This window comes from Gopherus evgoodei, chromosome 11, assembly GCF_007399415.2.
Source record: "Gopherus evgoodei ecotype Sinaloan lineage chromosome 11, rGopEvg1_v1.p, whole genome shotgun sequence".
NCBI lineage: Eukaryota > Metazoa > Chordata > Testudines > Testudinidae > Gopherus > Gopherus evgoodei.
In genome coordinates this window covers 42029824-42056451 of record NC_044332.1, presented here as the reverse complement: position 1 = coordinate 42056451, position 26628 = coordinate 42029824, and the positions used below count along the sequence as shown (strand labels likewise).

At 40.0% G+C, this 26628-nt stretch overlaps 1 protein-coding gene across 4 annotated transcripts in view; it reads left to right on the top strand.

The window, feature by feature from the left end:
• The window catches only part of UBR3 (ubiquitin protein ligase E3 component n-recognin 3), a 217063-nt gene that overhangs the window by 72496 nt on the left and 117939 nt on the right, over positions 1-26628 (top strand). For all 4 annotated transcript variants that reach the window (XM_030580246.1, XM_030580243.1, XM_030580245.1 and 1 more), the window contains exons 18-20: positions 882-1023; positions 16203-16299; positions 21818-21959. In XM_030580246.1, coding sequence (XP_030436106.1) covers positions 882-1023; positions 16203-16299; positions 21818-21959 — 381 coding nt within the window. The remainder of the gene's footprint in view (positions 1-881; positions 1024-16202; positions 16300-21817; positions 21960-26628) is intronic.

The following is a 26628-nucleotide window of genomic DNA, read 5'->3' as shown; positions in this document are numbered from 1 at the left end:
CTGACTTTCTGATTTTTGGGACTGCCAGAAGGGGAGATCAGGAAATGAGTGGTTCCCCTGCAGGTTACAACTTCCAGAAAATCAGATATAGCCAGCCCATTCAGGGTCTGTAGATCCCAGTCATCTGCTTACTTTGTTTGTGCTTAACCCTAACTCAAAATAATGTATGTTACTAGTAGTACTAGAAATCAAGTGATCATTATTTATCACATGGATACAAGCATTTATGTTTTTTTAATAACAAAAAGTGCACGTGAGTGCATATATATGTATAATCGCCAGTCAGTGAGCTTGCTTGACATTTTCACTCTCAAGACTTACTTTCTGAGGATGAGAGTGTTTGTATACAGAAAGATTGCTAATTGAGAGAAGAGATTTTTGGAAAGTTTAAACAATCCTACGCACCACACCTTATTGGTATCTGCATACATTTAACAGCATGTTCAAGAATATTTGTAGTGATGTGCATTAGTATATAATCCCTGAATAAGCCCATCGCAGCTTGAGCAGTAATTCAAGTAGTAGGATGACCAGACAGCAGGTGTGAAAAATCAAGACAGAGGGTAAGGGGTAATAGTCTATGTAAGAAAAAGACCCAAAAATCGGGACTGTCCCTATAAAATCGGGACATCTGGTCACCCTAGCAAGTAGTGTACAAATTAAAGTTATACCCAAAAAGTGTTGATATGGTACAATATAAATTTGATTACAATGGAACTGCTGTAGTACACAGACCTCTTGTGGTGAAATTAAAGCATTGCAAAAGTTTCGCATCTTAAATGAAGCTCTTAAAACATTAGGCAAAAGTAAATAGTGATATGCTACGTTTCTGCTGTTAAGTAGTCCTTGATAACAATAGTTTTTCTTAACATGAAGATCACATTCCAGAAAACCCCAATCCCAAAAGTGGCATTGTTCCAGGAAGTTTAAGCTTTGAATCAATGTTGTCAGCAGTTGCTGATTTTAAAGCTCCCGTTTTTGAACCTGGAGGTTCTATGCAACAAGGAATGTATACACCCAAAGGTATAATAATTAACATTTTTTTATTATCAAGTTACATACTGGAAAGATGCTTTACATGATAAAAATAAGTTATTTATCCCTTCTGTTTGTTTTGACTTTTTCATCATTTTCTTTCATAGTATGCATTAATGGACATAAAATGAGTTTGGATGTAAAATGAATTGTTGCTTGTTGTCCAAACATAAGACCTAATGAGTCAACCATTAGCCACGTGTAAGGCTATGATTTTGTCATGGATATTTTTATCAAAAGTCATGCACAGGACGTTGGCAATAAACAATAAAACATGGATTTATTGAGGAGTCCACACCCCGCTGGCTGGGGTGAAGCTAGAACCTGAACCTCGCCGGCCAGGGCTGAATTACTGGAATTTTCAAGAAGTCAAAGAGGGCTTGTAAAATCACAGAATCCATGACAGATTCATGGTCTTAGCCATGTGTCATCACAAGCCAATGCTAAAATCAAAAACAGAAGAATCTTGCTAAATTGCAGTTAGTGATCAGAATAGTTTGATTCATACACCAAAAAATGTTGGTGTCTCGTCGGTGAAGATTTCATAGCCATGTACTCTAGGTGGGTTTTGGTACTTTGACAAACTATTATATAATATATTGTCTGGAGTACTATAAAGTATGTTAAAAGATTGTTCATTTATTTTGACAACTGTAATACACATGATATATTATCCTTCCATGTTTATTTATTGAAATTTCTGAATTTGCAAGTAAACAATCTGCAGTGACTGCAATAGTTACTAGAATAACTTACAGAGGTTCTACTGTAATTCTAACTGAAAATGACTAACAGATGCAAGTGGGACCTGCAACACTGGACTCAGATTTCGGAAGCTGGGGTTCTAGTCCCAGTTCTGCCACAGGCCTGCTGGCTGACCTTTGGTAAATCTAGTTTTTGTGCCTCAGTTTCCCCATCTGTAAAATGAAGAAATGACACCTTAGATACCAAGAGCATTTATTTTTCATCTCCCAGATGTTGAATAGGAAATCCATAAATTTTTGTAGGAAAACGTTGGAGAATTAATACCTGGAGGTATCCTTTTTAAAAATATTTTTCATAACAAAGGAGACTTTTCTGAATCATCCTTTTCGTTCTGGTCTTCTGAGAATTTGGGCTTATTGGAATCTGTGGGTTAATTATGGTGACCGTTTCTACACCGTGCCATCACAAAAGAGGTCATATTAAGAACATAAACCGATGCCCCCAGATCCCTCCAGACAGGACACCAGTGGAAGAGGAAGAAACACCACCTTCCCACAAAGCCTCATCTAGTGATAAGGAGGATATCATGCCTCCCCCACCATCTTACCCCAATGACTTTAGAGCCTTTCAAGAACTCATAGAAAAGATGGCACACAACTTACAAGTCTCATTAGATGAGATTCAGGAATCCCAACATTCCATGTTGGATATCCTTCCTTCATCTCCTCAGGGCAAGTTTGCCTTGCCCATCAATGAAGCTTTGCTTACTGCACACGCACAGTGTGGCCAACTCCAACCGCTTCTCACCCACGTGTAAATAAGCCAACAAAAAGTAGTATATCCTTCCCAGAGGGTTAGGGTACCTCCTGTCTGATTCCCAACTCGCAGGTGGTGCCAGTGAACAGAATTGGCAACACTGGTTCTGTTCAACACCCTCTGAAAAGGACCTAAAACAATTGGACTTTCTGAGTTGTATGAGCTAGTTCTTGGCTTTCTTACAGCTCAGAGTAGCCAGTTACACTGCTCTACAGCCAAAATGCTTCTGAAATAAATGTAGTCCAACTTTACTAATTCTGGGTCACTGAGAACGAAAATGATGCTTAAAATTGTTGATTGGCTCTAGTTTTCAAGATATGCTATTGGGTCAGTATATACGACCCTTGACTTGGGAAAGGTGGAGGATAAGTGAGTTATAAAGGGAAAGGATCTCAATTTAAACCAGAAATGACTGAAATACATCTTTGACTGGATCTATGAATAAATCTATGACTGGGTTTGGACAGTACTTGCTTTTTAGGCAAAACAATGAATGATGCGATCTGAAGCTGGTATTGCATCATACATGATATGAATTGCATCATGTTCTTCCTAGAAGTCATGGATGATGCAATCATAACGAAGCTTACATCACTCTGCTGAACAAATTGCCCTATATCAGCTCTAGAAATCATACAGTGTCGTGCTCTCTTCTTTGTCAGTGTTTGATTTTGCAAAGGGACACATTTCTGTTTAGCCAAAGTGAGCAGAGATGCCTCGTACTTGTGTGAACAGTGCAGATAACTTCTGCTCTGTTTGTGGTGAAGTGACTTTTGCATCACAAAAGCGCAGTATAAGCACTATGGTTAAGAAAGCCTATCACCTTTCTTTTGGTTGCAAAATTGGAGATCAGGACAAGAGGTGGGCCCCACACATATGCTGCAAGACTTGTGCAATAAATCTTCGCCAGTGGTTGAACAGGAAAAGGAAATCTATGCCTTTTGCAGTACCAATGATTTGGAGAGAGCCAACAGATCATACCAGCAATTGTTACTTCTGCATGGTGCCTCCAGTTGGGAAAGGTGTGTCAAAGAAGAAAAAGTGGACTGTGCATTATCCAAACATTCCATCAGCTCTACGCCCAGTACCTCACGGAGAAGGACTGCCGGTTCCTGATGCACCCAATCATTCTCACTTGAGTCAGACGAGGAAGAGGATGAAACTTCTGGTCCTGAACCATCAATGTCACAGGACCCACATTTTCTCCCATCCTCCTCCTCTGAACCACATCTCATAACACAAGGTGAACTGAATGACCTTGTCAGGGATTTGGAATTACCCAAGAGTAAGGCAGAGCTGTTGGGCTCCAGTCTACAGCAGTGGAATCTCCTGGCAGGCTATCAGGGCAAATGGAGCCCATCAATGCTTGCAGACTATTGCTGGACAGTGACAAGAGATGCTCCATTTAATGAATACAAGAGACAAGCCAAGAAGCGCCGAGTAGACACTGAATAGGACTAAACTATGTACATAATAGTTTTTTGCCTTTTGTTTCATAATAAATTTTATTTATATAACCCTTTTGCTGATTTTTAAAGTGTTACATAAACAGGACAGGTGAAATATTATCATGTAAAGCAACCATAAACACATGAAAAGACGTAGGTTTACAATTGATGATTAAAACTCTATCTACACAATATACATAGACATAAAATGTAAAAACTTAAATATCTTAGAAACAGTAGCCAATCAGTTGTTTTAATTGTCATTTTTGAATTCAGCACATCAAAATACATAATAAATATCACATTTTATCTCTGAAGCAGACGACTTCTCAAAAATTGTAGACCAGTGTTATCAAGCCCTGATGTCAAAGTATGACTTCACAGTCTGTTCAAAATTTTCTTCTCTATTGAACACCTTTCTCAGGAGCAGAGACAGCAATTTCAGGCCCTCATGATAGAGGGTCAGACAGTTTCCAAGGCATCTCTCCACTCCTCACTAGATACCATTGACACAGCTGCATGTTGCATGGCTACGCCAGTGATCATGCTCTGAGCTTCCTGGCTGCAGTCTTTTGGCCTCCCACAGGAGGTACAAGATCTGGTTGAAGAACTTCCTTTTGAAGGCCCAAAGTTGTTTAGTGATGATGATGAGAGGTCTCTGCATTATCTCAAAGACTCTCAGGTGACAGTCTGGTTTGGTCATTACACTAATTGAATCTATTTCCTTATGTTAAGTTCTCCTCACACCTTCTATGGGTCATCTAGATTATCACTTCAAAGGTTTTTTTTCTCCTGCTGATGATAGCTCATTTCAATTGATTGGACTCTTACAGTTGGTATGTGTACTTCCACCTTTTCATGTTCTCTGTATGTATAAATATCTTCTGTCTGTGTATTCCATTCTATGCATCTGAAGAAGTGAGCTGTATCCCACGAAAACTTATGCTGAAATAAATTTGTTAGTCTCTAAGGTGCCACAAGTACTCCTGTTCTTTTTGCGGATACAGACTAACACGGCTGCTGCTCTGAAACCTGTCATGAAGCTTTGCTTCCTCTCAAATCCTCTTTGGCTCACATCCTTGATTACCTGCTGAATTTAAAGACCCCATGCTTATCCCTGAGCTCCCTGAACCTCGCTGCCATCACAACTTTTCACCTTTCCATAGAAGGATTCTCAGTCTTTGCTCAGCCCACCACTGCAAGCTTTATTAAAGGCCTTATTCAATTTCTTCCCCCTTACCCAAGAAACCAACTCCACCATGGAACCTCATGTTAGTGCCCTGAGGGATACCCCCATTTGAACCTATGGAGAGTTGTACCCTCCTTCATTTGTTCCTTTACTGCCTTGTTCCTTCATCCAGGATGATAGGGGAGCTTGGACTGTTGATGGTGGACCCACTATATACAGTGGTCTACCATGATAAAGTGTCTCTGCATTCACACCCTTGCTTCCTTCTTAAAGTCTCTTCCGAATTCACTGTTAAGAGATTCATCTCCTGGTATTTTACTCCAAGCCTTACTCTTCAAGGGAAGAAGTGAGCCTCCATACACTGAACATTAAAAAAGCTCTTGCCTTTTAACTTGACAGGACTATGCTCTTCTGGGCTTCCCTTCACTTTCATCTCAGATATTTGCAGGGTGGCCATCTGGTCTTCACCATGTGCGTTTTACTGGAATTACTCTCTTGTGGCTGACATGGCTTTTGGTGACATTGTCCTATGATCCGTACTAAATCCACTTCTTTGGCACCCTCCTCCATGCTGAAGGGAGTCTCCTGACTTGTAGCACCCATGGAGACGCTACTCAAAGAAGGAGGAGAGGTTACTCATCTTGTACAGTAACTTGAGAGATGTGTGTTCCTCTGGGTGCTGTGCGGCCTGCCCCCCTTCCTCTGGGCCTGGGAGCCTCTCTTGGGACTTTTGTGGTTGAGAAGAAACTGGAGTGGTGGTCGGTCCTCCCTATATATCCTCATTTGGGGCATGAGTTTGTCTAGGGCGCAGATGCAGATCTGTGGACACCGCTGACAAAAATATCCAATCAAGGGCATGCGTATTCTGACTTGGAGTGCTCATAGGTTCACACATCTCAAAGAACTCAAGTTACTGTACAAAGTAACCTCTCCTTTCCTGTCCTGAGGAGCTTGCAGACTAAATTGGACTTAGTGCAGCAGAAGTTGATGATATCAAAGGAGAAGAGGAATTGAGGGATGTTGGTGAATGAGCATGTTCTATCAACTTCATCGTGCCCCACAGCAGACAAGCAGCAAAGGAATCTGAAAAGCCACAAGCATTTTGGCATTATATTGAATGACTAACTGAAATGCCTGGGAGTTGTGGGGTGAGGGTGAAATAAAACTCCTTCTAGTGGAATCACTTGAGAACTAGCAGAACATCTTGTCAGCAGGAATTTGTGGAGAATACAGGGCAGGTTACCAGTTTCTGTTAAAATCCAACTAGAGAGAGCATAGAGGTTCTCTGTAACTGTCACTATGATGTTCTGAGAGCAGATACAAAGAGACTTTTTATCATCTGTGCTCCAAGCTGGAATTATTTAGCATAGGCGTGACTGAAATTAGATTCTTCTGGTCCTCATGAAATCTTTGCTCGGAGAAAACAGAATCCGTGAATTTGCTGGTGTCTGGTTATGATAAAACAACTTTGAAAGCTCTCATGTAAACATATTCAGATTGCTGTAAATAAGAAAACTCCTCCAAGCTATACTGAAGATTACACAAAAGATAGCATCCACCACTATGAAGGCACATCTGTATAGGTTTATAGGCCCTTGATTTTGAAAGGTGTGCAGCTAGACCACGTTTGTTGTTTTTTGAGCTGGAGAGACAGGCCCTTACAATTCAACACTTTCCAGAATAAAGGTTTCCAGTCTTGCATGGGTTTTGTTTTTGGCCTGGAAACTAATATAGCTTTATTTGCAGTTGCCAAGCATTGGGAGTATAGCTCAGTGGGGAAACAGTTCTCATGTCCTGCAAACATTTTTGAGATTGTGAACATTTTTCCCATTCTGCAACAGAGTGAACCAGAGATGTTTCAGAATTTTTCACAAAAATCCAGAGCGGGATATCCCAGAATAACTAATAACCCAGTGCTTGGGTATTCAGAGCAGGGATTGGAACATACATCTCCCACATCCCATGTCAATGCCCTAACCACTTGTTTTTTTGGGGATGGGCCTTTCTCAATCTCTCCTGTTGGCAATCTTCAACTTCGTTTAAATAATAAAATATTATTTGGGCCAGAATGAGACAAACTCTATAGCCCACTGGTTAGGGCACTCACCTGGGATGAGGGAAATACAGATTCAGTTCATTGTTTTGAATCAGTCAGAAAACAAAACATTTCATTGAAAAATTCTCGACCAGCTCTGAGAGTGAGGGAAAAGTGATGAGTCTTTCACTTTGTTACATATTAGCGGTACCAGACCTATATATCACCTTTGAACAAGTCCTGTTTCATATGTACAATTGAGACAGTTGACAGAGCACTAACCTGATATTTAATACTCTGTCTCTTTTGGGTGGCAGTATATACCAAAGATGGAAAAAAGTCAACCTATCGGAACTAGTTAGATTGTTGGTTGGTGTGTTCCCTTTCTAGCTCTGTTGGACCATTCGGAGTGTGTTCTTGATGGAAGATTAAAGGATTATGTGCAAGTCTGGTTTCTGGAACACCCACATTGATAGCCTTCTATAAAACAGTGTGTCAAGGATTGATAATCAACATATAAAGCTGACTGGTGTATTTGTTAGTCATACAGGATTAGTCTAATTTCAGGATTCTGAAGCTGAATGAGAGCATTTTTGTTTTTTTTTAAAGTTAAATCTGTTCAGATCACACTAGCTCTGGAACAGATCATCCACCCTAAGTTAAGATTTTTAAAATATCCTTTCATATAGCAGTGGGAGTTGAGGTTACTTATGAAACTGTGCAGAGTCCCTTTTTTAAGTAGCAACAAATTACAGGGCTCTTGCAAGAATGAGAGCTTGTATGGTTTTGTGGGTGTCTACTAAGTCATCTGTAAAAATGAAAGCATAGGATCCCAGAAGGAATGATGAAAATGCACAGTCAGTACTACAGTTCTATGTTATGGCCTGCTGCAGTTTAAAAATATTCATGTACTTTGCTACTTTGAGACTTCTTTCTGCAAAATCCCCAAACTCTGTTTTCTGTATGTACATTTAAAAAAAAATTAAAACTCAAACAATGACCTGTTCCCTAATATCAGCCCCTTAACCTGACAGCCATACATCCATTGCTGTACAACTGTGCTTAAAGGGTATCATCTGCAGAACTTCAGGGGACCCAAAGCAGAGAGCACATTTGCTTCAAGGAACATTCAAGTTAAAAATATTGCTTGATCTTGTCCATCACACTGATTGTTGTTTGTCATTGTATTGTATGCATTGTCATTTGTTACAAGGTTGAATTTTGCTATAGGCATTTAGTGTTCTATTTTCCTCTGGGATGCATGTAGTTAACTTCCTTTAACAGCAATGATAGTTAAGGTCTAAATAGAGTGACATTCATCCAAGTATAGTGGACCTGCAGAAATTACCTACTAATATTTAAATCCCAGTTAAGCTATTAACAAGGGTAAATTTTGACTGAATACCCGTTGGCCAAAATCATTCCTAGCATAATCAGACATCTTTGACATCCATTGGTGTCAGTAGTGAGTTGTACCCATTTAGCTAGGGCTGAATTTAGCCCCTCATATTTCTGTAGTTACCAAAATAAAACAGTTTAAAATAAACAGTATTGCAAATGGCAAAGATGTCCACATCTTGTTTGTCTGCTCTGTATAGAATAAACTATATCATGTATTCTCCCAATAATATGTGAAGATTAATAGACAAACTCTGCATATGTGTGTGCGTGGGGCACTAGTTTTCTCGTATTATGCCAGAACATCAAAAATAATTTTTGCCAATCATAGTTTTGAGGAATGCCACCATGTGTTAAACTCGCTTGTGTTGGACCTGGTGGAGCTAAACTTCTATGCATTTGATTTCTGCATGTTTTTACTGTGGTAGTAATTTAATAATTGAATACTGCTTTCATGTAGCTATGTTAAAGTGGTAGTTGCTTAAAATCTTATATGAAATGAATAAACTAAATCTGGGTTTAGGTTAGAAATTTTTTAAAAAAGATTTTTGGTGATATTTTTAAAAATCTAACTTGTTTAAAAGGACATGCTTTGTTGATTTACACTGCTGTTTAGACTTACACCTCTACTAGCAGCTGCTCTTTAAATTAATGCCTACCCTGGCTTTTAAGATACCAAGTTGAAAAGAGAAAAGTAATGTTTAAGAATGTGCTGGGTTTGGTACCACATAAGGCTAATCTGAGATGACCAGCAGTGGTGAGAGAATTTCAGAATGGGGAAGACAGCCTTTCTGGATGTGTGAAGTGAGCTAAATACAGCGGCAGCCTAGCAGCGTGCTGTGCCCATACGCATGAGTAAGTGGGACACAGTTGCCTTCTGTAAGGTGACCACCACTGAATGCTTCCAGGCTGTAGCAAACCAATTCGGCATGGAAAGATCTACCACAGTCATGCCGGTGTGTGATGCCAGAGAAAAAATGCTGTTGCAATGGTTATTGTTGGCTTTTCACACATGGAATTCCCAAGCTGATTGGGATAGTTGATGGGAGTCACATGCTTATTATTTGTCCCCTCCCTCCCAACCAGGCATCAAAATTCATAAACAGAAAAGAGTATTTCTCCGTGGTGCTCCAAGGGCTTGTCACCACCATAGCAAACTTATGGACAGAAATGCTGGGTGGTCTGGAAGGGTCCATGAAGCCAGGATCTTTTGGAACTCAGCTCTGTTTACTTCAATGGACTTATCCCTGGGCATGCTATGGACATTAATGGGGTGGACATTGCTCTGGTTATCTTGAGAGACCTAGCTCCTCTGCTTCCCTGGTTAATGAAGCCATTCACAAGCTACACCTCTACCCCGATATAACGCGACCCGATATAACACGATTTCGGATATAATGCGGTAAAGCAGTGCTCCCGGGGGCAGGGCTGCGCACTCTTGACAGATCAAAGCAAGTTTGATATAATGTGGTTTCACCTATAAAGCGGTAAGATTTTTTGGCTCCCGAGGACAGTGTTATATCGAGGTAGAGGTGTAATTGGATAGAAGGAAGGAACTGTTTAACTGCTGCCTCAGTAGTTGCAGAATGGTAGTGGAGTGTGCATTTGGTTGTTTGTAGTGGAGTAGGCGCTTTTTGTGGAATAGATTGGAAGCAGCAGAAAAAGGTCCCAAAGATTATAGCAGCGTGTTGTATTTGGCACAATATTTGTGAGAGCAAAGGAGAAAGCCTTAGTGAGGGGTGGGAAGCTGAGGTGCAGACACTTGCTCAGTAGTTGAACAGCCAGCAAGGTGTCCAGTACAAAATGTGAACAGCGGAGGCAATATCATCTGGATGTGCACTGCACTTAATTTGAGTCTTTAGGCCTGAAATTGTGCAGCTGTACATCCAGCTGTTAAGCAGCGGAGGGGGGAAGGGCTGGAAGTGTTTTGTGCAGCTCAGTGCTTTTTTTATGGCAGTGGCAATTCAGTGCTGTGGCAGTCTGTCTTGTACCTTGTATCTTTGTAAAGCCTTATGAATTAGTACAAACTTAATTATTTTCTGTGAAAAATGAACTGTCGACTCCATAGAAACTAAATTTTAAAGGTTTGAATTGTTAAACAATCGGTTAGTGACAAACAAATGAATCTTCAACTGAAACGAAAATGAAACAGTTTTTTTAATTATGAAACACTATATTAATAACAAAGAGCCCGTTCATTAAAAGAGCAATGAAACAAAACGGGGAAGTGCAATACTCAGGAGTCAACTCAACGATTAAGAAGCTTGAAGTCACAGGCAAGTATACGGCTTGGCTCTGCCTCTTCTTGTTTGTTGCGCCTCTGGTGTTGAGCGCTGAAGCTCAAAATTACTAGGGGTCGTAGAAGGCTCAAAGGAACTGTCTTCCAAGTGCCACTGTTCTCCATGCCCTGAGCTGGGGAAAGGCTTCTGGGAGCAGTGCTTAAGTGTACAGCGGGGAGGAGTTGTTGTTCCCAGAGGCCTTTGTTGTAGGGCAGTGGTTCTCAGCAGGTTTTAGGGAATCCACCAAGCATGGCCGGCGTTAGACTTGCTAGGACCCAGGGCAGAAGGCCAAATGCCCGCCACACAAGACTGTAGCCCATAGCCCCAAACCTCGCCAGGTGGGACTAAAGCCAAAGTCTGAGCAGCTTAGGTTCACGATGCCCCCTGTGGCATGAGGCCCTGTGCAATTGCCCTGTTTGCTACCCCTAATGGTGGCCTGGCTTTTATATGCAGAAAATAGTAATTGTGGCATAGCTGGGCTGTGGAGTTTTTATAACACGTTGGGAAGGGCCTTCAGAAAGAAAAAGGTTGAGAACTCCTGTTGTAGGGGCTGTATAACATGGCTGGGTGTTGGTTTGCAGTACTGCATTGCCTACTGCCTTAGTAGTAGGGTGCATTGCAACAGGACATCTTGGCTTTGAATTGCCTCCAGGTGTTGCCTCTGCATCTCACTATCTTTTTTCCATACTGTCTTTGGGCACGACAGTGCTTTCCCTGGTAACTGCCATGCGGTCCTTTGCCACTGCAGCAATCTTCCTGGAAATCTTCTTGTTGGATTCCCTTCCCGTCGTCAGACACAGCTCTCTGCCACCACCTCCCTGGATCTCTCATGATGTGGTGTGGTGATGTGGGGTGGGATTTTTTTGGTGAAGGGTGGGGGGCATGGATTCTGAAATGATGTCCATGAACATTTTATCACAAGTTTTCCATTTTCTCTCGTTCAGGTTTGCCAGCCCTTCGCCATTGATAAAATCCCTGTACTTAATGGTCTGGCCAATGCAGGCTGCCATAGCTGTGCAGGTATTTGTTCATAACAAGTGGTTATGGTTCGGGTTCTAGGGAGAATGTGATAGCAATTTTTTCACACGAATTTCTGGCTTTACCATCCCTGAGATTCTTTTCAGGTGGGAGGGAATCTTGGAGATGGTAAGTGATGCATGCATTGGGATTTTTGTCTGTGCAGTATTGCCATAAATATAAAGGGAAGGGTAACAACCTTTATGCATGCAGTAACATAAAATCCCTCCTGGCTAGAGGTACAGAATCACTTTACCTGTAAGGGGTTAAGAAGCTCAAATAACCTGGTTGGCACCTGACCAAAAGGACCAATAGGAAAGAAGATACTTTCAAATCTGGGAGAGGGTTGGTGGAGGGGGTGAGGTTTTGTTTATACTCTCTTTGTTTGTTCCCTCTCTGGACGGAGAGAGAGACCAAGCAGGTAAATATCTCCTGAAAACATACCAGAAATGATGCATCTTAAATTACAGAAATTGTAAGGAAAGGCAAGGAAATGCGTTAGATTATCTTTTGTTTTAGCATGTGAATTTTCCCTATGCTAAGAGGGAGTTTTATTCCTGTTTTTTGTAACTTTGAAGCTGAGCCTAGAGATTAATTCTCTGTGTTTAAATCTTTTTATCACCTTGTAAAGTTACCTTCCATCCTGATTTTGCAGGTGTGATTCTTTTTCTTTAAATAAAGTTCTTCCTTAAAGAACCTGATTGATTTTCAGTGTCCTAGAGACAAAGGGTCTGGTCGGTATTCACATTATTCTCAAGCCTTCCCAGGAAAGGGAGTGAAGGGGCTTGGGGGAATATTTTGGGGAAATAGGGACTCCAAGTGGCCCTTTTCCTAAATTTTGGTCTAAATCACTCGGTGGTGGCAGCAATACCATCCAAGGACAAGGAAAGGAAACTTCTTCCTTGGAGAAGTTTTAACCTAAGCTGATAGAAATAAGTTTAGGGGGTCTTTCATGAGGGTCCCCACATCTGTAACCCAGAGTTCAGAGTGGGGAGGGAACCTTGACATGATGGCAGTGGTGGGATGATAAGGTGTCTGGGGTTTTCCTTGGAATGTAGGTGGGGCCTTGGGCTGCCCCTGGTGGTAGAGTGTTGTCTCGGGTTGCCTCTTCTGATATCCGCTCCAACTGCTACTAGCTTTTTTCTTTTTCACCGCCTCCACCCATTTGGTTCCAATCTCCAATTACAGTTTTGGGCTTCCCATCAGAATGTACCTTTCTATTTCCTCAGGAACACCCTCAACGAACTGCTCCATTTGCATTAGGAAAGACAGATCTTCCAGAGAGTTAATGCTTACTCCTCATATCCAGGCATCCCAATGTTTTACAATGTGGTATGTGTGTCAGGAAAATGCCACGTCTGGTTTTCACCTTAGGTCTCTGAAACGCCGACCCTCCCAGATTTGAAAGTATCTTCTTTCCTATTGGTCCTTTTGGTCAGATGCCAACCAGGTTATTTGAGCTTCTTAACCCCTTACAGGTAAAGTGATTCTGTACCTCTGGCCAGGAGGGATTTTATGTTACTGCATACATAAAGGTTGTTACCCTTCCCTTTATATTTATGACAAGTATATACTGTTTGGCTTTGCAGTTGTGCCTTGGAGGCTGAGGGAGAGTGTGTGTGTTCGGGAATATATTCCTGATATGGAGATGCTGTTGGGAATTATGTTCCTGATCTGCCTTTGCAGTGTTGGTGTGTCTTGGAGGTGCTTACATGGTGTTGGAGGAGTTAACGGGGGAGCTGTATAGTAATCCCCTCTACATCCCCTTTAGGCTGTCCTGACTTTGGATGACATTTCACTGAGATGGGTGATTAGTAGGCAGAGAATGGCCTTACAGAAGAAGGCAAAGGGCAGACCAGCAAGATACACTGTGAAGTTGTTCGCCCAGATGATTCTCCTCCAGAAGTGCTATAAGTGTGGAAGGGAGTTTCGAACTACCCTGGGGAGAAGGCCGTGCAACTATTCTTCATAATTGCTGAACAACAATCTCTCAGCCTTAGATTTTGCTTTATGTGCCCTGCAGACATCTTGAAAGTGCAGTGAAAAATAGCTAGCTTTCTGCACTGATTACGTGAAGATTCACTGTTATCACTGAGAATGGTGTTAAAGGAGATTTGTATGTCAGCAGGGAGCTGTACCGTTTGTGGCCTTGTAGGCATGCAGTGTCGATGTCTATCTTGTGTAAAGTCAGAACACTAACCAAACTTCTTTTCCTGTAATCACTATCTCAATAAACTTTTGTATTTCACGGAAAAGAATGTTTTCCTTATTCGAATCTACTGCAGGATGGAGGGTAGAGTAGAGTTTGTGGCTGCACCATGCTGCCAGCTGCTGTTTTGTGGTGGCAGACTGGATTTGAGGTGTGGGGATTGGGCGTTCTCGAGGCAGGACAGCTGAGGGAAGGGGAAAGGAAAATAGATACATGGATGTGTCCCTTCCATAGTGTGGGCCTGAAAACTTTCAGTAGTTGGGGCTTTAGTATGGGAAGGAGGCGAGTTGCCTAGCCAGAGTAGCTGCTGTCTTGGAAGGATATGTGGGGCACCAAACAGACAGCATGGACTAATAGAGGGAGGTGGAGACCTCAAACTCAGAAAGGCCTCTAGCTCACATCTGCCTACACTGGCTGTGGCCATGATGCACCGGAACACAGGCTAGCAAGGCTGTATAACAACAACAATAATAATAATGAATTAAAACTTTAATATTAAATTATCTAAAAAATTATTAAAAGACTTACAGTCCAATAGGATCAGCCTCCTTGGTCCTGGTCTGCACTGCTGCCTGGGAATTGAGGTTGATTACTGCATGTCGGGAATCTGGCTCTCCTGTCTTCTATATCAGGATCCTGAGTCTTGAACAGATCCTGGCTTTCTGGGGTGATCTCTTCACGGGTCTCCTTGTGCTCATCATCCATGAATTTTGCTGGTTTTGCTGGTCATCCTTGAGGGAGTGAAGGGGTGAGTGGGCAGCGGGCATCACAAGTTTCTAGGTTGTATAGTTATATAAAATCCTATCCAATATCTCAAGAAGTTGACAAGTTACATGTCCCTGGCCAAATTTTTTCCTGTCATCCCTTGTTTTAATGTAGGTCCTCCTGAGCTGCTTGCTCTTTATCTAGTACGGTTTGGCATCTGGTCTTGGCTCCTCGCAGACATCTGTCTAGCAGTGTCTTCAAAAAGAGGTCTTTATTCTGGTGGCTGTTACAGAACTTCCTGCCCCAGCACTTCTCCCAAGATGGTGAGAAGATCCAGGGTTTTGATGCAGCTCCAAGCAGCTCTTTGAGGCATGTTGTGGGGCTTCTGGAGTATTATTGTAGCTATGGTGAGAAATGGGAATCCATGAGCAAAAGGACAAATTCTGGCTGTGTGTCAGTTGATAAATGGGGGGACATCTTTTTAACTTGACTCCAGAGCAGGAGAGGACACACAGGTAAACAGGTCAGTAATGGTCATCTGCAAAGCAGTGTGGGGCAGCTGTTGGAAGAGTGCCAAAGTAGTTTGCAACAGCCTTGCATGCACATGAACAATGGACCGTACTAACTTGATTTCCAGCAAAGTTAGTTCACTTTGAAAGAGGACTCCTGAGTTTGCCATAAATGCAGAGTGAATGCACTACAATAAATTGTGTTGTGCATACACGAGTATTTTCAAACTGGATTCTTTTGACTTAATCCAGTGTAACACCCCTCCATTTTCCCCTCTCCCTGGTGCAGACAACCCCTAAATGTTTCCATGGCCGGCTGTATTTACCAAATTCTGTCTTTTCCTAAAAGGGTTAAAAATAAAGCAAAATATCATGAATATGAAAAAGTGGGGATGTGAACTGCAACTAAGGAAACACTGCCGTTGTTCAGAGCTTTAAAATAATTTTTGAATGATGCTTTATAAATCCAATTTTTCTTTTATTGTCAGTTGTCATTTTAGAGGCATCATACAAGTTTTTTTGGTAAGGTATTATACAACAATAAATGAAATTCTATAATGTATTGAAGTCAAGCTGCTTAGTGAAAGATATCTATTGCCTGAAAAGCTCTTACTTTTTAATTTTTATTGTGTAACAGAGAAAAATATCTTTAATAGTGAAGATATGCACTGATATATGAAAAAGTAAGAAACTAAGCTACATTGTCTGCTGCTGAAGACAATTTAGAAAATTAACCAATTATATAAAATACATGTGCCTCCTGTAAGATGATTAACAAAACAATCTAAAATAATTTATAGTGTTTAGAAGTTAATGTTAACTTATGCTTGCTTTTTTTTGTTTTGTTTAAACAACAGCTGATATCTGGGATAAAGAATTTGACCCAGTCATGGTAATTCTTCGTACAGTTTACCGTAGAGATGTGCAATCTGCAATGGACAGATATACAGCATTGTAAGTTGATCATATTCAGTAGTATAAGAACAGAATACTGCATATTGTACAGGATCTTAATTTTATGGGTATTCATTGGCATGCTATGTCATTATGTAGTTCAAAGGACATTATCAATATTTTTAGGCCCCAAATTCGACTTTCAACAAAAAATTATAAATTGACAGACAGTATCTGGATTCTTATGATTTTAATCTACCATCCTCCCTCAAATCAACTTAACCCCAGGTTCCATGCCTGATTGAGGCTTGTGGTTTGAGGGGCAATACCTCCTCCGGTCCCCACAAACTATGCCCATGAAGAAGACTGAAGTATTCCAAACTGACTACAGCCAGTGGTTGCAACTAGTGGACAGCCAGATGACCAAGTTGTTGTGAGTTTATGGCATGTAATTAGAAAACCAGTATGATTCAGAGACACTTAACAGACTGATACGTACTGAACTTCAAAGACAAGGTGATAATGTCAGTATTGTAAATGGTAGACAAAATGTGTAAAGTATCTTATTTAATCGAACCCCAGCCATACCTGGCAGAGCATTAAAGAATCTTATGATGAACACATCTGGTGTGTATAAGCAAGCTGTGTAGCCAGTCCATATCTGGTACAGAGGAACATGACAAATGGGATGGTTTGGTGTGTGTGGAGGGAGTACAAAGCAAACTAAAAGGGACCTTCTGATCTTTTTCTTACATGTTGTCTTTATCACTGTTTGTTTCTTCTCTGCTTAAATATATAAGATCTTCAGGGTAAAGACTGCATCTTCATATATGTCCAGTGCTTAGCACAAAGGGGTGCTTATCCTAACTGGGATCGATGGGCTCAATCACAATAAAAATATTAATAATGATAAATGGACATAACAAAAGGGATTGCCATGTGTAATCCATTGTTAATGAAGTGTTTTGAGGCCTTCGGATAGAAGATCTTACATCAATGCAAATTACTTTTAGACACAAGAGGAAGCAGAATAGAGAACTCAGCTACAACGTAATGCTGAATAAGGGGTAATAGTAATCAAGAGACTGAAGCATTGGAACCCTGAGTGTGTGCGTGTTGCCTTATTCAAGGTTCTGACACATAGCCCTCTGGCTACATCATAGATGTGAAAATGTGACTTTTTTTCTTTTTGTTGACTGGTGGTGGGAGTGTATCAGACCTTTGGAATAAACTGCAGAAGACTTTTTGAGACCAACAGATTAGAAGTCCTGGCCTTCATTTTGGATTTGCTCTACGCATGCATCCTTGTACCACCAGGCATACATATGCCTGTGTATGCACTGGATGTAGGTGAAAGAGCATCTGATGAATTCCTGCCTGTGGCTATATTTAAAACTCTGAAGTGTGTTTTTTTCTCATACAAGTAATCTCTTGAAATCGAATCTAGGAAGGAGTGGAGCTTTTCATGTTTCTCTATTTAGCCATCATATGTTTTTAAATGCTGAATTTGTGTCATAATTTCATTGACAACACCCTGAGTTGTTATGAAGGCAGGATTATGATTTTACTGCAAGGTTACTCATATGAGGATAGAAAAAGAGAGGATGATCTTAAATGACTTCAGTAATGATTTGGGACCTCACAAAGATACAGGCAAAGTAATTTTGCTGCTTTTATTAATTTTGTCTTATAAAGAAACAGACACGTAACAACACCTGCATCCTAATTTAAAACCTATAATTTTTGCTATTTTGATTGCATCATATGTAAATGTGTGTAATATAAACATCTTTTCTGGCTTGAAGAATAATAATTTTTGGAAAATATTGCTTTTCATAAGCCATGCATTGCATTAGATTTTATATAGCTAAAATATCCCAGGTTGTTTTTATCCGTTTATACTGATTGAAAGTCTTCTTCTAGTTAACTAGTTACTTCCTTTTGCTGACATATTCTGTACTGGAACACCATATATTTTGTGTGTCATAAGTATACCATATTGCATGACTGAAGACTAACTTTGCTGGCGAGAGGAGGGGAAATTCTCAGATCAGTAAACTAAATTTGAAGACTTCAGGTTTTTACAGGGTTGCTTTGGTCAACAATCATGTGGGACTTATTTTTCAATTTTTGCATTACATTTGTTGAATTTCTTTGTAATTTTCATGTAAAAGTGACAGGGTAAATTAAACTTCAGTTCAATAACACTAAGAGCATTTTGTCAGGATGAAAGCATCTTTCCTTGTTTCTTAATCTAGAGTAGAAGTTTGAGAAGTCTCAGATTTTGTTAGTCAGAGAATGAGCGTTAGTAAGAGGTGCTGAGCTTGATTTTTTTTCAAACAAGTTATATAATACCATGCATTTAACATGACTACACATACATGGTCAGTTTTGCATCCATGTTCATAGAATATCAGGGTTGGAAGGGACCTCAGGAGGTCTTCTAGTCCAACCCCTGCTCAAAGCAGGACCAATCCCCAGACAGATTTTTGCCCGAGATTCCTAAATGGCCCCCTCAAGGATTGAACTCACCACCCTGGATTTAGCAGGCCAATGTTCAAACCACTGAGTTATCCCTCCCCCTGGCCACTGAAACGTACCAGCATCTGGTTTGCATGCATAGTTAGGGTATGTACATGAAAATTAGGCAAATGGTTGTATACGTAATTGTGTGCTTTCAGTAATACATATAACTCTTTAAAAATCAAGCCCTGATTTTCATGAAGTAATGCTGACATTATTCTTTGAGTTTAGATTGTTCTGTTAATGTTTTTGAAATGACAAGTCACAATGATCAGCTTGAACAAGTACGTAACCTTTTATTCTTGAACTAATTGAGTAATGTGTTTTTAGAGGCCAGTTTAGAAACTGATTGGAAAAATAAACTTGTCTTCGCTTTACTTCTCCTACATTTGCATAATAAAATATTACAGTATTGAAATTTTCCGAGATCATGATTTTGCCTTTTATTTATGCACAGTAGTAGATAGATGCTGAATTAAACAGAGACAAAATAATACCTTCAAATAAAATAAAAGTTCTGAGAAGCAAGTAAATTCAGTCTTAGGTTACCACTCTGTCCTTCACTCCTAGATGTTTGGGTATTACACCAGCCTGAGAGAAGGGGACAGGATCATAGAGGTGACTTGCCGTTTTTTGTTTTTTTTTAAATCCACGCTCCTGAGCAACGTATGTATACCAACTGAACTCCTGGTGTAGACAGCACTGTGTCAATGGGAGGGCTTCTCCCATCAACATAGCTACCGCCTCTCAGGAAAGTGAAGTACCTGCACTAACAGGGAAGAGATCTCCTGTTGGCGTAGATGGTGTCTTAACTAAGTGCTACAGCTGAATGGGTACAGCTTCACTTCTGCAGCGCTGTGTGTGTAGACAGGCCCTTAGTATTTAGACTGCTAGCATTTGTACACATGCACTTTATTAAATTTGTCAATATTTAGTTGTCTGTCTTCATGAGATGTAATTGAATGGGACTCGGTCATTTGACTGTTTCCTTTTGATTCCTGCCTGTATCTATCAATTTCTGTCCTCTCCTCTTTACTAGGATTTAGCATACCCCGTTTAATAAATCCTCCCATAAGAGATGTCTCTGTTCAAACTATGTGCTCCTTAACACTTGTTGGCCTTTCTCCAGCCCTTAATTTAAAAACTCCTCTATTTCCCTTTTAATTATATATGCCAGCAATCTTGTTCTGTTTTGGTGTAGGTGGAGCCCATCTTTTAACATTTAAAAAAAATGTAATTTGATGTGTAAAATGTTGGCTGGGTAACTTTTGCATTCAACATGTAATTTTAGAATTGCTGCATTTGAAAAGAAAAAATGCAGGTCACTTTCATTTGCACAGTGGTTGCTTGGTATATGAGTTTTGATGGAGGTGAGTTTCAGAAATATAGAATATGAGCCTTTGTTACTTTTAGTGGTTTAATTCAGCATCTGGGCTTGTCTATTCCTTTCAGCCTATCCCAGACCAAGTGCGAGAAATCTACTAGTTCATTTGCTCATTTTGTTCCATTCTCCCTTCTTTTGCTCTCTATATTACTGCTTTAATTCAGCCTTCCTTTCCCTCTTCCTCAGCCCTTTCTAACACCACTTTCTTCCTCTTTTATTAGAATCTCTACTTCCCTGTAATTCCCACTTTCTTAATGGACTTTGTGTCTAGACTGCTCCATTTTAAAAACCTTATTTACTTTACATACAACAATAGTGAATGGCTTGCCAATTACAGAACCAGTTTCTCCTCTCTTGGTTTTCATACCTCAACTGCTAGAACAGGGCCTCATCCTCCCTGATTGAACTGACCTCGTTATCTCTAGCTTGCCCGCTAGCATATATATACCTGCCCCTGGAAATTTCCATTACATGCATCTGAGGAAGTGGGTATTCACCCACGAAAGCTCATGCTCCAAAACGTCTGTTAGTCTATAAAGGTGCCACAGGATTCTTTGCTGCTTTAACAATAGTTTAGTGTTTTATTTATATATATATATATAATATATATATATATATATATATCTAAAAACATTAACAGGGAGAGAAATTACAAGGTGTAAGCAAAGGAGAAATCGTATGTTTTCAGGAGAGATTTGGGAAAAAATTAAAAGATATAGGGAGGATGTTCCATACCTCAATGAATAATTTAATTAAAGGTGTTAAATATACCGTGTGCATTAAAAATACTTTTTCTAGTTTTTTTAAACACACAAAAACATTGTCCTGTTGTATCATCTTGTCTATAGATAAGTATATGTTTGACTCAAGCAACAAGAATAATCATTTTCTCAGGAATAAGTGTGTGAGAGGAACTGGGCCAAACACTAGCATATTCTGAAAAATTTATGCTTATACAGTATATAAAAATATAATTTGTGCAGTATTGAAACATTGTGTATCTTGGTTTCATGATGATATTGGTTTTTATCGGGTTCTGAGGGAAGAGACCAAGGCCAAAATTTGCAAATATAGATACCTAAAGTCAAGTCTGATTTTTTCAGAAGTGCTAAGGGAACACAGCTCCCATTGAAGATCATTCAGATTTAAATAAGGGGTATTACAGATGCTCAGTTCCTCTAAATAAAGTAGTCTAACTTTCAGAAGTCAAAGGCAGGTGCCTTAGTTTTGACACACAAGTTAGAAAACTTTGGTCCATGCTAATATATATTATAATAATAGCCACATGGAAAAACAGCTTTTGCTGAGGTGAAGACATTTCTGCAAATTGTTGTTGTTTTATGATCCTTGGAAGACTGAAACAAGCATTCTTGAATCCATTGCAATTGATTTTTACAGGTCCATTCTCATCATGATTCAAGAGGAGATTTACACCAGCACTGACTCCTAGTGATAATAATGAATGACCTTTGTCAATCCATTGCTCATAAAAGAGATATGGACACCCAAGTTTGAAAAATGTTGTGTAACAGAAATAATACTGCTTTGAAACTGTCAGTACCCTAAGACATAAGTAACCTGTATATTTTGATTTTGTGCTTTCTATAGGAGAGCTATTATTTTAGTTCTGGTTAGTGAAGCATTTAATTTTAGTTCTGTTTATTTTAACAGTTTAAAGCAGAGTGGAAAATTCCCTGGAAACCCCTGGCCTCCCTACAAGAAACGAACACTGCTGCATCCAAGCTATAAAGGTCTCATGAAGCTTTTGCACTGTAAAACCTTGCACATTGTACTATTCACACTTCTTTACAAGGTACAGTTGTAGTTCTGAATAATGAGAAAAAACTAGTTTTTATTTTCTCATCTTAAAATAAGAGTGCTTAAAATTAAATAGATTTCTTACACTTGATTTACAGTGTTCAGGTTCATGTGTGTAAATATTGACACTTTATACTTTAGAGAAAAAATCATTTGTTTTTGATAAATGAATGATTGTTTATTAATTAAAGTAAGGTTGAGTTGTAACAGAATACAGCATTTTCTACTTTTTAAATTTTTCGTTTTCCTCTGTTTTTTTAGTAGCTCCTATTTTTAAATGAAGTGGAATATAAATGCATAAATTCAAAGATGTACATTATTTAAATTTGTTCAGTAATTTATTTTATGATCATGTTCAAGTTCTATGATTTTTCTGTGTTTGTCACTGTCTGTTATATATTATGTATGTTTCTTAACAGTCAGGTATCCTAGTAGCACCACCTGTTGTTAAGCTAACCTGACACTTTAGTGCTCCATTAGTGTTTTAATTTGCTTATGGCTTTGCCTAACTTTTATCATTTAGGCTGAAATTTTACATGTCGTGTGTGCCTCATGCTGAATTTATATGGAAAATTTTCAGCTAAAACAGTTCAGACATTTCTAAGAATGAGGCTAGGAAAAATACATTGTCATGCCCATGATTTAAAAAAATAAATAAATCTGGCAACCTTTTCTTTTAGTACGCCCCATTGCTTTTGAGCAGGGACTTGAAATTTAACAAGGAGGTACCCTGTATGTCAGGGCTGTGCATTTTGCCATCCCCATGAAAATATGTCCACATTTGACCAAGTTATACGCCTTTGAAAAATCACAGTTCACATCTGCTCAGTAGATACTTGGTAAATGTTGGCAGCTAAAGCCTCTCAAGATTTCATTCACATTGAGCATGATCCCTATGGGTGATCAGGACTTTCCCTGCAACTGCAGGTACAGGTCCAGGCACTGGAACTGAGAGCTTATATCTCCTGTATCCTGATTGCCTTTCTTTGCTGATATCCAGGCAGTGTAGAAGCTGACTTATAGGAATGCAGAAGAGACAAGAACAGACACGGTGGTGGAGAGTAGATTGGGACGTAGAGCCTGTTGGGGTGGAAACTGGGACAGGAAACTGATAGGAACACGAGAGGAGAACCGGGACTGAAAGCTGGGATGGGGGGGCTGGAATGACCGGTGTGAGGGGACAGAAGAGACAAAGATTGGTCAGGAGCCAGAGGAGGCTAGGACTGGAAAAAAGTGGGGTGGAGGTCGGAGGTTAGGATTGGGGAACCAGAACTGAGGGGAAACCAGAGAGCAGGGGGAGAGCTGGGTAAAGAAACTGGGGCAAGGAGCCAAGGAGTGCGTGGGTGGGGAAAACAGAGATTGGATGAGGAGTCTTGGGAGGGAGACTGGGACTAATGCCCAGTGCAGATGTGTGGAGGGGAAGTAGTGAAGAAACAGATCAGATGAGGACCTGGGCAGAAGTCTAAAGATTGGGGACGAGGAGGAATGGCTGGGCAGGGAAAATGGTACTGAGGGCAGAACTGAAGCAGAATGATCGGGATGGGGAGAGAAGGGGGGGACTTGAATTGGCTGGGCCAGGAGACTGGGATAATAAGCTTGAAAAGCGGAGACTGGGAATGGGTAGGCAAGAATAGGACTGGGACAAAGATCAGGGGCTGGGGAAGATGGGTGGACAGGGACAACTTGAAGGAGGGGATGAGACAGAAGGGGCATGTTTGGGGAGGATGGGTAGAAGACGACACTCCTTTTCAGATCCTGGAGTGGAATGCAAAATTTTTGAGTCTCGCACTCTTCTCTTGCCAGCAAATATCTATGAAACTTATAGTCAAGGCGTGTGTTTCATCCTCCTCTGGGGCCGGTCTATATGGAGGATGACAACTTACTACTGCTGTCAGTTACTCCACTAGTTCAAGTAATAGAGGTTTGTGTGGTGGATCTAAAAGTTCCAACCCATCTCTTGTCTATGGCCTAATGCTTCAGATTGGAAACTTTTGGACAACACAACTATCAACACCTGTTTTTCCTTTATGATCTTCTTAAATAATGTTGAGGCTAGTTTCATAGTCCTGTATTTCACTAGATTTGAACACTTTGAATGCTTGTGCTGTTCAGAGGCTCTGCACTGTCTTTAAGGAATGCATCACCCCAAACTGATTTGTTCACATCTGTTGCCATTGGTGCGCTCCCTGTCTTGTCCCACTGGGAAGCTCTCAGGAATCTAAAAGGAAATACTTCATTATGAGAAATTTAAACTCTCAATGAACTTTCCTAATCAGAATATACAAATTTGCTTCTGGTAGGAATATAGGAACTAAGCAACAATTGTTTCCAGGGATTGACGTAAGGGGTCTCTACATGAGTCTTTTTGTACATTTGTGAGTTCTTGTGATTTAAGACAGCATTTATGTTGTTTGACCTTTTTGAGGTCACAAAAAATCAAGTATACACATGACTGCTTTAGGAAATACTGTATAATCTACCTTTTGTTTCTGAATGGCATAATAGCTCATGATTATGTTTCAGTTTTCATGCTAATGTTGTCTTGAATGCAGTTCTCTCAAGACCTATTCACAGTGAGGTTAAACTGTGTTTGCTGAATACATTTAAAACTGTTCAAACATCATTTAGCTAGACCAGACTAGGTGCAAAAGAGTTCTTGTTATAAAAAAATTTAAAATGGCATTCTGGCGGAGCTCAGAGCTATAAATGTTAATAAAATAATCTGGCCCATTCACAACTAAACTGTATTTAAAACTTGTTTTAAACTTTATTGCAACAAAATCCGTTTGAGGTCAGTCTAGACAGGCTTCTAGTTTACTTTCTCCTCCACCTTTTCTTGTAAATTGGGGGTTCTTACAACTGTCCTTCTCTTTGAATTAAAAGACTTGCCAGAGGGGAGGACTTTCTGAATTTCCTTGTCCAAACTCTATTGGCTATGACTCTAATAATTCTCCCTCTTCAGAGGATGACAAATGATGGGATTTTTTAAGAACTCTTTTTCCCCCAAATTTATAAGGGCGAAAGCTTAAGCTATCTCTTTAATTAATTAATTAATTAATTAATTAACTATATTTATTTTGAGAAGCTTTGTTTGGCTGCTTTTTTATGCATCTCTGAAGTCTTTTGAATATGCTCCTCATCAGGGAAAAGTGAAGTTGGCTGGTACTCTCTTTGGACCTTCTGGAAATTGCATTAGTCTGTATGCTCTTAAAAAGAGTGTCAGCTGGATTTACTAATCCTGCTTATTCTCTTAGGGTCGTAAATAACTACTTCAAAACTGATCACAGTGAGGAAGAAGTATATAAATTGGAGCTCTCGTTTACAGTCCTGGTAGATAAAGAGAATATTCCTGATGATCTGGACTCCTCGGATAAGGTTATGAAACATGGACAAGGACCTTAGCAAGGAGTGTGATGACTAAGGCTTACCTGACATTTTGATTTGGTCATAATCCTAATGTACCTGTAATGTTTGCCTGGAAAGAAAGAGTGAGGATTAGAGAACTATGTTTGTCTTTTCCATTTAAACAATATATTCACCTGAATATAATTAAGAAAAACGTCATCACCTCTTCCTGAACAAATGTACATAAAGTGCACTTGCTGAAGTTCTTCAAATGTCTCTGATAATGAAATTGGTGCATTCCAGAGACAAACTTGCTCTTCAGTAGCCTCATTCTCTCACCACTCTTCGCCATCAACTCAGTTTGAATGTTTGTGTACTTTAGCAGAGGTTTTTGAGTAAGAGACCGAAGTCAGCACAAATGTGGGAGCTGATCTGGAAAACAAGCCTGTACTTCAAAAAATGAGCTCAGATCCTCAGGTTGGTCTGGACTCTTATCTGGCTTCTTATAATGGTGTCCATCACTGAAACATCTGAATACCTCTCTGAGATAACCAAGATCATAATAGGCAAGTGGCCTAATTTTCCTCCATATTTCATCCAAGGCAATTGGACTTTTTTTGTTTGTTTGCATTTATTTATTTTTTCCCCTGGTTCTATTTCCTACTTCCTCTTCCCCTCTTTTTTCTTTGCTCTGTTTAGCTGGAACTATGGGAAAGCTAAGTCAAATACATGAGCTTTTCACTTCAATTTGAAGACAGTGAAATTTGTGGCCATTCATATCTCCTTAGGTAATGAGTTCTGAGGAATTGGTCCTGTTGTCATGAAAGCCCTGCCTTCTGCTGTCATGATCTTCACCTTTGAGTTTCACATCTGTTATTGTTCCTGGTTAATATAACTGTCAAGGGAGGCCTCTTCAAAAGGGAAGCACTTTCTGAGGTATTTTGTGTTAATTCCATTGGGAGTCTGGAAAGTTAACCCAGAGATCTTGCTCTTCAGCCCAGTTTTTGTGAGGAGCCAGTATAATGAGTGGAGCACCAGAATAATATGTTTTTGGTGGATGGTGTGACTGAGGATGCGAGCTATTGAATTGTGAGCTAATGGAAGTTTTATTGTAATACTGGACTGCTTATGCCTCTGCAGAGTGAATTTTAATAGTCTCAGTCTGGAGCTCATAAAGCTTTGGATCACTTTGATAACATGGGGCTCAGTCTTCTGGCTAATGGAAGATGGAAGAAAAGTAAATTTTGGTGCTGTTACTCTGTGCGTTCAGCAACAATGAGAAATCCAGAATGATCCTTCTGCTGCAGACTGCTCATAGA